General features: G+C 43.6%; 2 protein-coding genes across 2 annotated transcripts; one reads left to right on the top strand and one right to left on the bottom strand.

Moving 5' to 3' along the window:
• Positions 1–3194: 3194 nt before the first annotated feature.
• On the bottom strand, positions 3195–10301 carry NDUFS6 (NADH:ubiquinone oxidoreductase subunit S6). The gene is made up of 4 exons (XM_054630473.2): positions 10155–10301; positions 9081–9134; positions 4429–4551; positions 3195–3331 (listed from the first exon to the last, which is right to left on the bottom strand). Exons 1-4 carry the CDS (start codon positions 10299–10301, stop codon positions 3266–3268), a joined length of 390 nt encoding a protein of 129 aa, XP_054486448.2. The 3' UTR covers positions 3195–3265.
• A 25-nt stretch (positions 10302–10326) lies between these two features.
• On the top strand, positions 10327–11291 carry MRPL36 (mitochondrial ribosomal protein L36). The gene is made up of 2 exons (XM_054630484.2): positions 10327–10427; positions 10574–11291. Exon 2 carries the CDS (start codon positions 10584–10586, stop codon positions 10902–10904), a length of 321 nt encoding a protein of 106 aa, XP_054486459.2. The 5' UTR covers positions 10327–10427; positions 10574–10583; the 3' UTR covers positions 10905–11291.
• Positions 11292–12843: the final 1552 nt, after the last annotated feature.

The raw sequence follows: 12843 nt of genomic DNA, 5'->3' as shown, positions 1-12843 counted from the left end.
CCAGGTCATGCCTTTTACCCTCTTTGAATGTTGGCACATTAGCCATTTTTGTGCTCTTCCTCCAGTACTTCAAATCTTATAAAAAAATCGGCATTAATGCTCCAGGAAGCTCATTGGACAGCCCTGTTGAAACTCATTATCTGAGCATTCCAATTTTAAAATGGCTAAATTTAGCTGCTACTAAAGATCAACCCCTTGAGTGCCTATTACTGGAAATTACTGCATTGACTTCCTATTATACAATTACATAATATAACATATAATATTAGATTTACACACATCTTTTCATTTACCAATCTTTTTACACCACTTTACAATTCCACCACATCTCTCTCATGTTAGACCAACTCATCTGCTTGATTCTAGAGTAAATTCAGTGCTCCATATTTGCCTTAGTTATGCCTGTTATCAGCCTTCTGTTCTCGTTTTCCTTTAACCATTTACAACTTACATATTGCTTAACTTTATAGTTCTCCTAGCTGTCCACTATACATGGGGATAAGTTTTTAACCCATGTGGCTTCCTTTAGCACTGGCTCTAAGCCAACAAGTATTGCCTCTTGAAATAATGTCCACCACTAGCAGGGAACACACTAAACAATGCCAACAATGTGGATATTACAGAAGCAAACATTTCTATTGCTATTACAGCGTGCTGTATTTTGTCTGACACTTGCAAGAGCATTAAATAAAAAGGGCACGTACTAATGGCTGGTCAGAAGGTGGGAAATTTAGGGATACTATTTGCTGATTTGGAGAAGACTTTTACAAGAGCAACTTCCAGAGCACAAGCAGATGCCATACAAATGAAAAATTTCAGAAAAAGCGCTTTTACATATTGTGCCATAGTCATAGTAATGATTTGTGCTTTTGTAAACAGAACATGCCTTGTTAATACATTTTAGTTAATTTTTAATTAGAGGACAGAGTGGGGAAAAATATGGATGGTCCTTATCTATTTTGGGAGTTTAAATACATAGTGATTTTCATCAACCTTAATACATGCAGCAATAAAGGGGGGAAAAGCCTATCTGGTTTTACTAGAAAACCAAGATAAAGTTGAGACCATTATCATGTGTTGGTACTTTGCATTCCCCTAGTGACAGAGTATAAACTATGGTTTGCACTCCCCTAATCAGAGACTGTAGTTCCAGCCTGGGATAAATTATTTATGAGGAGCACAGGGACTGACAGAATTTAAGTCTGGAAGTTTTATTCCATGCTGCTTTCATGTCTGAATTTGTGGCCTGAGAACTGCAAAGCTGCTTTGATACTTACCTGGTTTAGTCCACCCTTACTTTGATATGATGTGTTCTGGTCTATGCTCACACATCCATTTCCACATGCATCTGATTGGCACAACCAGTAGTTTAGTTTAGTTTAGTTCTTGCTTCTCCCCTCTTCTTTTTCCTGCAAATCAAGGCTGGCCTTTCCACAGGTATGTGGATGGCATAGTTCAAAGTGCAAGACTTCATATAAACAATCATTCCCACGTAGATACATGAACCTAGCACACAGGAACTGACATGAAGCAAAGTCTGAAGTCTTCCTATGGAGATCACTGGAGCAAAGGGGCCATTGTTTCACAGGTGTCAACAACTTCACACAGTACAAGTACTACAGGGAGAACATCCAAGAACAGCATTCCATAGTTCAGACCAGTTGGATGGGATTTGTCTGGGTCCTCAGCAGATGCCGTGCCAATTTAAACATTGTTAATTTATTATGAGCAGCAGTGATCCAAGCAGATATATTATTCATTAGAACATCAAAGGTCCAAGGAAGAAGACTGTATACAATCATTTGTTTCAGGTCTCTTTGAAGAGATGATTGCACCATGAGAGAACTCTGCCAGCCGAAATACTCTACAAACTGGTAGAGAGCCAGAGTAAAATGCAACCAGATTTATGCTTCAAAAGAGACACTCATAGTTCAAGCATAAGTCTTATCAGAAGACTGTTAGTAACATCCCATTTATGCTGTTGACAGATCATTTGCATAAAGTCAGATTGCAAATTACTGGGTTTCATAGAAGGATCTGTTGCCATCTTTGTACGTGCTCAGGTGCTCCTCTAAACCCAACACGTTAACTTGGCCACTGCACTAACATTACAAAATGAAAACCTTCATAACAGAGCCTGGCCTTATAGAAAGGTCATGTTCAGTAACCTACACTGCACAGCAATGCATAACTCTAATTAGTACTTCCTAAATCTAGGTCATTAAAAAGAAGAAATTGACAGCCAGAAGATCACTGAAACCAGCAGTAATGGAAAGGAGAAAAAGTGAGGGGAAGAATAAGGGGAAGAGACAGAAAGAGGTAAAGCTTTTATAGGTGGAGTGAATGAAAAAAGGGGAGGAGTGTCCATGCAATTACTTACATGCAATACAGCCTCTAAACACATGACTTCTATAGAGAGAACCATTCAGCCTCACACAGCCTAGGTAGATGCTCTTAGTGTCAAATTACCTGTATTAAAGGAGCAGAAGCTACCACCTGTAATGGAGCAATGCCTACTCTGACAAGACTCTTTTTCACTACTTCCATGGAGGACAATTGCAAGTCATGGTGCTGCCCAGGCACTGCAGTGAGTTAAGGTCATCATCTTAGCTGCAAACAGAGGCTTTGGGTGTGAATCCCAATGAGAACCAGATACACTCTCACCCCTTCAAATGAAGGGCAAATGGTTATGTCCTCACCTTTCACGTGTGCCAGCTTGGGTAGTTCTCCAGCTCACACTGATTACCGTTCCAGGCACTGGTGGCTTCTTTTAAACAGGTCCCAGGAGCAGCTACTTAATTCAGGGCTGACAATCTTGCTTCCAGGAGTGAGTGCTGTAATGCTGAGTATCATAATATCTTTGTATTTCCATTTGTGAATCTAGCTATAGATACTGGACCATGAACCAATTAGGAGTGTCACACAGTGACAAAAGACAAACACCTAGGATAATTAATCACCCAGTAAACAATTACAGCTCATTCAGTGTTGAAAAGAATACATATCTACCCAGTACAAACCAAACCTATCTACAGCCAAACACCAATTCTAAGACTGCAAGAAGTCTGCCAGACATGAAAACTAAATTAAGTACAAAGTAGATATTGTCATACCATTTAGCTCTCAAATACCTGACAAGCTGGGTTTTAAAAACGTACAGACTGGACTTTCCATTGTTAAGATAAACACAAATCTTGGCTTTCTAAATATATTGTTTATTTATAGTTGAACGCTAACATCGGAACAGAAATCTGTAATCACACATTCAGTGATGTTTCTGTTTAAATTGAAGTCCACAGTAGCCACATGTTCCGGTCTTTGTCTCTTTGTCCTGTAAAAATATAAAAATACAACAGCTGCCAGTTTCACTTTATAAAATTTTAAGAAACTACAATTTTTCTCTTATTTATTTGTGCCATCTTAAAACCAATCAATATTGCCAAAGTACAGAGTTTAGTCTTTTTAGAGACACTGGAAGCAAAGATTCTTCAGGAGTGAGGCACAAACACGTCAAACAAAATCAACATAAAAAGATCAGGAGTGTGCTACAGAAGTTAAGCCTGAAGTCCTTCTAAGTGTTACAAATCAGAACCTCCAAACATTTGACTTTGGATAATGTAAAATGAATTATTACAAAATTATTACTTTGTTCAAAATAGAAATGCTTATGATTCTAGTTAGGAGTCATAACAACACTGACACTTAAGGACACCAGCCCTTCCTCACTATTCTTTCAGGCATTAGGAAATGTCAAAGTTTAGGTGAGCAGACAAAGATTTTAAAACATCTGCAATCAGGCTCTACCTGGGAACAGGACCTAAGCAAAAGCTGCATCAACTAAGGTCATAGGACAGTAGCCTCATTACTTTTACTCTCTAGAACAAGAATACACTGGAAATTATCACTACTGTCAACAGGAGGATAAGACAACATTTATTCTTCATTCTCTGGCCATGACTGAAATATTTAGTCTTCAGAAATAGCAAGATTCCCAAAAACTGAAAGAGGAGTTGGTTTGTTTGGTTTTCTTCCTTCTTTTTCCCTTGAACTTGCAAGACTGAAAAAAAAACTATATTCCTGAAAATACTGCAAATGTATGGTCAAACTACATGGTGGCATTTAAATAATTAGTTCCAAAATGCAGCAAGGATGTTGATTTTTACTCTCAGTGGTTGCTCTTACTACTTCACCTGATTTCTTTTAAAAAATGTACTGTCCTACTAAACAAACCAAAATTTCAAAAGGGAATTTCTGTAACTTCAAATGGAAGCCCTCTAATTCTTCTGACTTATATCAGGCATCAAATAAAATGAGCACCTCAGGTGGTTACTCCTTTTATTTTGTTAAACTAGCATTCCAAAAACCAGATAATCTTACAAAAAAAGAATGCACAGGCAAAACATGCTATATGCAGAATATTGACATTACCAAGTTTATGTATACTTTGGGATGTCCCAAAGCTCCACCACCACCATCGCACGATATCACTCTGCTTTCAACATGACTCACAGGCTGCTCTGCTATCAAATCGATTGCAAAATTCTTGTTCACCTGTAAGGAAAAGAGAGAAACTTTTAGATACCATCCCCACTCAAACAGAAAGCAATTGCTATTTGCTGCCTCCTCAGGCAGTTCCACTACAGCCATTTTGAGAAGTTCCTGCTTAGGCTTCCTCCCAACTCCTCCACCATCTCTAACGCTCTGCTATAAGCCAAATCAAGGAACTGTACACTAAACCCTGCAAAAGTAATCCCTTTCCCCTGATATACAGGCCACATCAGTGCTCAGGTTCCAATAGATTCAGCAGAGAGGTGAGCAGAAACAAGTAGACAAGAACAGAACATATTTAACCAATACTGTATTCTGCTTTAGTGACATTATAAAATTGCGGAAGAATCTCTGCTGATAAACTCAAAAATAATAGCGAGACAATAAGGTCAGGCATGAGATAAAACAACTGCTGGCAATTTAGAGCTTTAGCCATGTACCTTTTTCTATCACTGCACAGAAATCTCAGGAAAACATGAATGTGGTGCATAACAAGTCAGAAAGACAAATTGTTTAGCATCAGAAAAAAGGAAAAACCTCTAAATGCCACTACTCCACTCTGTAAATCCATCATACACACTTCCCAAATATCCACATCACTGACAAGTAGGGCTTCTTCCTAGAGGACATCTGCATGGCCTGGAAAACATAACCATGTCTGGGCAGGCTGGTAACACAGCAGCTTGTCCCTCAGCAGGACCTACAGCAACACAACACTTTCCAAGTGTGCACTGAGGAGACAACTACTGCTACAATTCAGGGTAAAGTACTCCAGGAGGGGCCACCTTTTTCAAAGGCCATGATATACATGCATGAATATCAAATAATATGCACACCCAAAGAAGGCAGTATCTACTGCACTGAGTATAAATATGCTGGTATTGGAATAAAGATGAGATTCTTGGGAAAAAGATAGCTATGTGTCCATTACATAAATCCCTAGGAACTACAATGGTGTTTTTATATAATCCTAGTTTGTAACAACTTAGTATCTTCCACCATGTAACAAGTTAGCATCTTCCACCAAGCCTCCCATTAAGTCTCTGAATTTTTTGGTACAGGAACGGAAAAGTCAGTTTTGCCAACTAAGAATTTATCCCTACCAGAAGAAGATGATAGCTAAAAAAAGTTAGCAAAAAAATTAGGTTCTGGTATTGAAAGAAAATGGTAACATCAATAACCCCACTGTCTGGGGCTGCGTCTACAAGTCACGCAATTTTCACCTAACAGCAAGAACTTCTACTGCTGTTTTTAGTAACACTCAAAATTGTGCATCCTTCATTTCATGCTAAAGGAGGAGGGAGATAAAACCATTATACACGTTTGCTTCAAGATTAGAAGCAAGAACTCCACTCATCCCAATACTTCTTAACCACAAAAGGTACTTATGGGGAAAGAGAGAAGCAAAGACCGCTCATCTACTGTATAGCTATGACTTGTCTGTGGTTCAGTCTACTAAACAAGACACAGTCTAGGAATTCACCAGGAAAACACTCCACAAAAAAAGCCCAAGTGGTTGCAGTTACAACATAATCCTTTGACTAAAGCACAGCAGCACCCAGCAGGAAGAGGCCGATCCCCTCAGCACATCCAGATGCACCTTGCCCCAAGCATAAATCAATGGGCTATTTTTTTCCTGACAGAGTGGCAATTTGGCAATTTTGTTGCTGCTTCTTCCCATCTATCCACCTGTGCCAGTCCATGGTCTGGGAAACCAAGGAGATAAAACCAAACTTGGATTTGATCTCGCTCCAAAGATATAGAGGGAAGGCAGGAGAAAATCAGACAAGCACTGAGGTGAGCCCTCCTCACACCTTCAGCTGCTGCACCAGCCCAATAGAAAGGGCAGAGCTGAAGTGTGAATGATAGTGTTGAAATAGGTCCTGCTCTACCTTAGGGATTACAGAAGGGCAGGATGACCCGGTTGGACTGTGGCAGATACAGCTTAGCAGTTATCATGATCGCTTTTTGTTGTCATCTTATTGCAGGGATTCCATATGGTTGTCTCCTATCACAAAAGTTTCATATCTTCTTGATGTGTTCTCATGAGCAGCTCCTCCAAGCACTGCCTCTTTCTTCGTCACAAAGCAGCCAAGTGACTCCAGCTCCCTCTCAATCAGCCACCCCACTCTTTTATAGCACTCTTCTTCTCATCGGTTACAGCTGTGGCCTCCTAAAGTCAGGCCTGTTCCTAATCTTTGATAATTGGCCCAGCTGCAACTCCTTCAGGGTAAGATTACTTTCTACACTATCTTTATTTTCTTATATTCTATCCCCCTACAAGTTTTCTCACAGCTTCCTGCTTTAGGCCCTTGCCAGAAGCACTAATCCCCAGTTCTCCACAGAGAACCAATAATTTTAGCTAAAACACATGGATGTCACTAACAGCTAGGCTGGCAGAACTGAGGGGACAATAAGGACATACTCTAGGCCATGCCCCTGGGCCTGGCCACCTGAAGCACACAGGCCCAGAGACCCTGACTGAGGGGGAGTCCAGAGGCTGTGTCCCCCCTCAAACAGGGAAGCTGCCATGGCTGGAATGGGCTGATCCCAAGCAGGACTCAACCACCTGGACCTACTGATGGCAAAGGGAAGAAGCGACTAAGAAAGAACAGTCACCAGGAGAGCTTATGCTTCAGAAACAGGACAACATTCAGACTACAGACAGCTGTCAACCCTAATATTAGCAGCTGAAACACACTGTGGGATTGTGGGGGGATACAATATAAGCAAAATAAAGATAGTGCAGAAAGTAATCTCACCCCTAAGGAGTGTCAGTTGGGCCAATAATCAAAGATTAGGAGCAGGCCTGACTTGAGCAGGCCACAGCTGTAACCAATGAGAAGAAGAGTGCTATAAAAGAGTGGGGTGGGTGTTGAGAGGGAACTGGAGTCAGTTGGCTGCTTTGTGAAGAAGAAAGAAGCAGTGCTCTGAGGAGAGAAGCTATCCGTGAGAAACACCAAGAAGATATGAAACTTTTGTGATGAGACAACGGTATGGAACCCCTGTAATAAGATGACAACATGGGATAATGGCAAAGCCAAAGCCCCTAGAGAGAGATCCTATTAATAGGCACAGATCATTTAAAGTGTTTAACATGTAAATTTTGTCCCAATTTCACCATTAAAACTTAGCGTTAAACCTTGCTCAGCAGACACAGAGCTTGGCATTTGCTGCAGAAGGAAGAACTGGGCTGAACTGAAAACCTTGGATGCTCCACACCACATAGAATCTGAAATTACCTGATAGCAAAGGCACATTAGAGGGACAATTACCCCATGGAGAATGAGGCATAAGGAGTATTTCCTACAAAGTTACACAAGTAGCAGAGACACCAGCAGTACGCTTGGGAGAGACCTACTTTGCTAGCTATCCTCCCTGAAGTAAGCCAATTCAGCATTTTAAGTGACATTTTCATTTAATTATTTCACATGTAGAATCCCCATTTTAGCCACACAGCATGAGTTAAATTGTATCTGTCACGCAGTGAGATAAACTTAACATGAAAACTTGGAAATTGTGTAATTAGTTCAGGTTAATTTAGGACAAGAATAATTATATGAAACTACTTTAAAAATCTACCACACCTTATATTTAATGTCTCTGCTGAACATAAACATTTATAGCATTAACACTAAGGCACTATTCAAAGGCTCAGGCATTGAGGAATACATTTTAGCTGAAATAATTCTATTTCTATCCAGAAGGCCAGCAGACCCCTCCTGGACCTGTGCTGCTGGATCATAGAAAAAACTCAGTGCTAAAGGACTTTTCATACAGTGAGTATGTGAAATTTTAAGCAGCAGCAACAGGGCCACCTTTACAGCACTGCACTTGGATGATGCTGGTATTACCAGACTTTGCACTTGAGGCTTCATTATTTCAGAATAGTCTGCATTTTACTTTCATTTGTTTCATCACTCTTTCAGTAAATGCTTCTCAGGCTCATTAAAAACGTGATTTGGGTAAGGATCAGAATTTCAACTACACAGAAGCAAATTAAGCTTCAAAACAGATGTAAACAGATATATAAAGAGAAGAACAATTCAGCAGAGTATTTAATGATGTGATTTTTCTGAATACAAATGTGCTAAAAACATACTAGCACTACTTCTTAAAACACATGCTTAAAACAAAAACTGTTCCAAGTTTAAGATGCTCAAATGTCTACAACTCTAACACCCTAAATGCAAGCACTTAGCAAATGCAGAGCAAGTCTTGAGTTTTTCAAGTTTACCAAAAGCAGGGAGGCAAGACAAAAGCAATTATAAGCTGCCTTAGAAATTTTTTTTGCCATTAAGAAAAAAAAAAAAACTACTGAAACCCCAAATCCAAACCAGTTCTGGTTTTGGTAATTTTGTTTGTATGGGTTTTTGTGGTTTGGTTTTGTTTGGGTTTTTTTTGTATTTTTTGGGGGTGTTTTTGGTTTGGGGTTTTTTAATGACAATGAGGTTGCGGTTTTTAATGACAATTAGGTTAAGAAAATCCCATAAACTACACCCTCTCCCATGAAAAATCATAGAATGAGTTACCTCCTTTTGTCGTCCAACAAATCTAACTCTTCTATAGTCCTTCTCATCATATACCTAGAGTGTAAAATAAACTTGATCTTATTTACAGAGCAACAATTATAAACATAGAACACAAAGACTTAGAAAATAAATATCTTGAAATGTATACTTAGATTCAAATATGATCACCTTACAAGCATGTAGTACACAGAAAAATTGGCTTCCATTTCCCTCCCACAAGTAACTGAATTGCACATTGGAAAGTACAACAGACAAGGAAACTGGTGGTGTTGGGGCTGGCATGAAAGCCAGTAAACAGAAGAGCCTGATTACAGAGATGAATACAAATGTATTATTTATAACGCTGCTCCTGGATCTCACCTAGGTGGTAATGTAAACTGGGAAATTCAGATATTGTATGTATTTCTGTTCTGCTAAGTAACCACCGTGCCAGCTTTCCCAAGTTAGCTCCACCTGCCATCCTTCCTCCCATCTCAAGGCATCTCAGGAGCCTCAGCTTCTCCATTAGAAAAGAGGTAACCTGGAGTTACGAGGCACTGACACAAGGGTGCCTCTTCCACCTGCCAACCCTTCGGCCGGGTCGCAGGTCGGATTCGGACCGGAACGCTCGGTAATGGCCAGTGACCCGATCCTGATCAACGGGGTTTGTTTTTGTTTTTGTTTTTTTGCGAAACAGCGCGCACCTCCTGTGTACGGATCACCCAGGAGCATGAATTCCCACTGGCCGCGCTGAACGGAGAATCACAGAATAAATTAGGTTGGAAAAAACCTCTGACATCGTCAAACCCAACCAGGACCGAAAGCCACCATGGCAAGCAGACCGTGGCACTAAGCGCCACATCCAGCCATTTCCTGAACACCTCCAGGGACGGACGCGCCACCGCCTCCCTGGGCGGCCAATTCCAGTACCTAACCAGTGTTTACAGCAAGAAATTCCTCCAGCTGTCCACCCTAAGCCTCCCCGTTACGGTACACCACATTACACCAGCGCGCTGCCCGCGGGCCCCGGCGGGGCGCGCCCGCCGCCCTCCCGGAGCAGCGGAGGGGCGGCAGCACCGGGCCCCGCGCGCTCACCTGCCCCGTGTGCGTCACCAGCTCGCCGGTGTCGGAGGCCCGCACACCGTAGGCCCGGGCGGCAGCAGCGGCAGCCAGCCCCGGGCGGGCCAGCAGCAGGCGGCTCCGCGGCAGCAGCCAGCGGAAGGTCGCGGCGGGCGCCGCCATCTTCGCGCCGCCCACGTGACTCCCGACCGGGCGGGCACGGGCCTCGCCCCGCCCCGGTTCCTGCTCGCGCTTCCGGCGGCGGGAGGGACGCGTGGCCGCGGGCGGGGAGCGCTGCTTTCCGCGGGGGTGAGCGGGCAGCGGTGTCCTCAGCGGTGGTGGGAGCGGGGCGGGTGTTCTCGTCGGTGGGGGCGGTGGGTGGTATTGCGGCGGCGGAAGAGGAGGGGCGGAGCGGGAGCGGTGCGTGTGTCCTGACCGGCGCGCTGTCCCCGTAGGGTGCCGAACATGCTGTCCCTCCTGGTCAGGGCCGCCTCCACGGCCGCCCCGCTGCGCTCGCTGTGCCGCTCGTCCCTGTGCTCGCTGGCTCCGTGGGGACGGGCGGCGGGGCTGCCCGCGGCCTGTCCGACCTGGGCCCCGCCGCCGTGGTGGGCTCCCCGCGGGCTGCTGGCCGTGTTGCCGCCGCAGCTCGGGCCGCCACCGGCGGCCGGGCTGAAGACGAAGACGGCGCTGAGGAGGCGCTGCAAGGACTGCTACATCGTGCGGCGGCGCGGGCGGCTCTACGTGTGCTGCAAGAGCAACCCCCGGCACAAGCAGCGCAAGGGGTAGCGCCGGCCGAGAGCCCGCAGCGCACAGAGCTGGCGCCGTGCTCGGCGGCCGGGCCCGGAGCCCCACGCTGGCCCGCGGCCTCCGGGAGCTGGCAGCTGGGGACACGAGTCCCGGAATCGTGTGCGTGACAGTGTTTCATCTTTGGAACACCGAGAGCGAGGTGCGGTCTTGGCGGCCCTGTCCGGAATTTCAGGCCTTGGAGGCGGAGAACTGAAGTGGGAAACAACAGACTTCAGGATCTCTTGTCGTCGTCCGAAACGTGAAGCCTTAAAATCACCGCGCTGTTAAATTAGGAAGGGTGAAGCTGGATCACTGGACTCTGAGGTGCATTTGGGTTTAATTAAGCAAAATGAAAATAAACTCCATTGATTTTCATTAGAACTACAACACATTGCAGTTTTTTTCTTGAGTACGCTTCCCCCCCGTCCCAAGATGTTGATAACAGAATCAATAGTTTCAAACTCAGGTGGGCAATTTCAGATTCCATCTAACTTGCCTTAAGATTCTGCCAAGCTTTAGGCTCACTCTAATCGATTGGTGAGGTGTAAGAATATTTTTCTTTTCTTGTGTCCCTTGAAGGAACTCTCCTAAGAGGTCATATAGCCAAGATAGACGTTGAATGCAAACTAGTGGATTGGTATCCATTAATTAATTAGAGCCAAAATTGCTTCAGTCACCAGTGGTATTCCTCACACTTCTCAATATGACTCTGCTTGAGGCAGGAATGTTAGATCATCCTCTGAACTGCAAGTTCTTAGCAAATGGTGCTAAACTAAACTTTCGGAAAACTGTCCTGTTATGGCTACAGGTTTGCCAGAGTACTGTGTGAGAAAGTGTCCCTGACTTGAAAGAGGTGAAATTGGTTGAACGCTGTGTTTGAAGTTGCTGTAACATTGGATAGTGTGATGACTTGAAGACCTTTTCTGCCCAGTTATAATTCCACTTTACATTCACTTTTATAATTTCTATATTTTTGCTTAGTGCTTGTAGACAATGAGACTCAGCCTGTGAAGCTGTGGCTAAGCATTCCAGAGGCAGTAATTACTGGTTTTCCATATGTTGGGTGGTTTGTCTTTTCACTCATCTATCTCATCACTGGAAATGAGGGTTTGGAGAGAGAGAAGCAGGTGAGTTAACATACACATCCGTCTTAGGGGGCATTCAAATGAATTCATGGCAGTGAGAGGAGAGAAAACAGGCTAGCTTCATCTAACTAGAGAGACAGATTGATTCAAAACGTGTAAGGCTCCTCAAAAGCAAAGAACCTTGAAGTAGTGGAAAACTTGCTGTACTTCGGAAGGTTTGATTGAAATTTGGATGCTCATGAAAAAGCATGAGCATCCAAGAACTTCTGCCTTCTAAATTCCTGCAGCTTGTGGGTGAAAGTAAAATGTAAGCAGAGAAATTTCTCGGAAATGTTTTATGCCTTTAACATGCTTTAACAGTTAAGCTGTCTTAGGAACTGAAGATTTTAAAAGCTCTGACTCTCAATGTTAATGGTAGGTGTGTGCTGTGTGTTTTGTTCCAGCAGAAGAAAAGGCCTGTGTGCTGTGAACCTCTTGTGATACCTTGTGAGTTTAGCTATTTAGTACACCTTTAAAGTAAAGAGCACATGACCAAAAAACCAGTGTTTTCCAGGCCTACCCACTTTTCTGGTGGATAGTAAGGACTGACCTGTGGATTGGGCATGATATGAAGTGAGGGTCTGTTTGTTGGTTGGGCTTTTTAGGAAAGAGAGTTGGCAGGTGCTCTTACAGCCTCACAAGCAGTTCATCCAACCCCTTGGTTCAGTCAGAAAAAGGCAGCTCATTGGGACAAAGCAAACTGTGCTGGTGGGTTGCTGAGGAGGTACCCAAACGCTTAAGGGCTCTCTTGCCAGGAGCTGTGTCAGATGGTTAAGAGACACCTGCAAGTAAGAATTGCCAGGGTGAGGAGCAGC

This window comes from Agelaius phoeniceus, chromosome 1 (assembly GCF_051311805.1).
Source record: "Agelaius phoeniceus isolate bAgePho1 chromosome 1, bAgePho1.hap1, whole genome shotgun sequence".
NCBI lineage: Eukaryota > Metazoa > Chordata > Aves > Passeriformes > Icteridae > Agelaius > Agelaius phoeniceus.
Note: the sequence above shows the minus strand (reverse complement) of the source record. Positions and strands in the feature narration are given on the sequence as shown.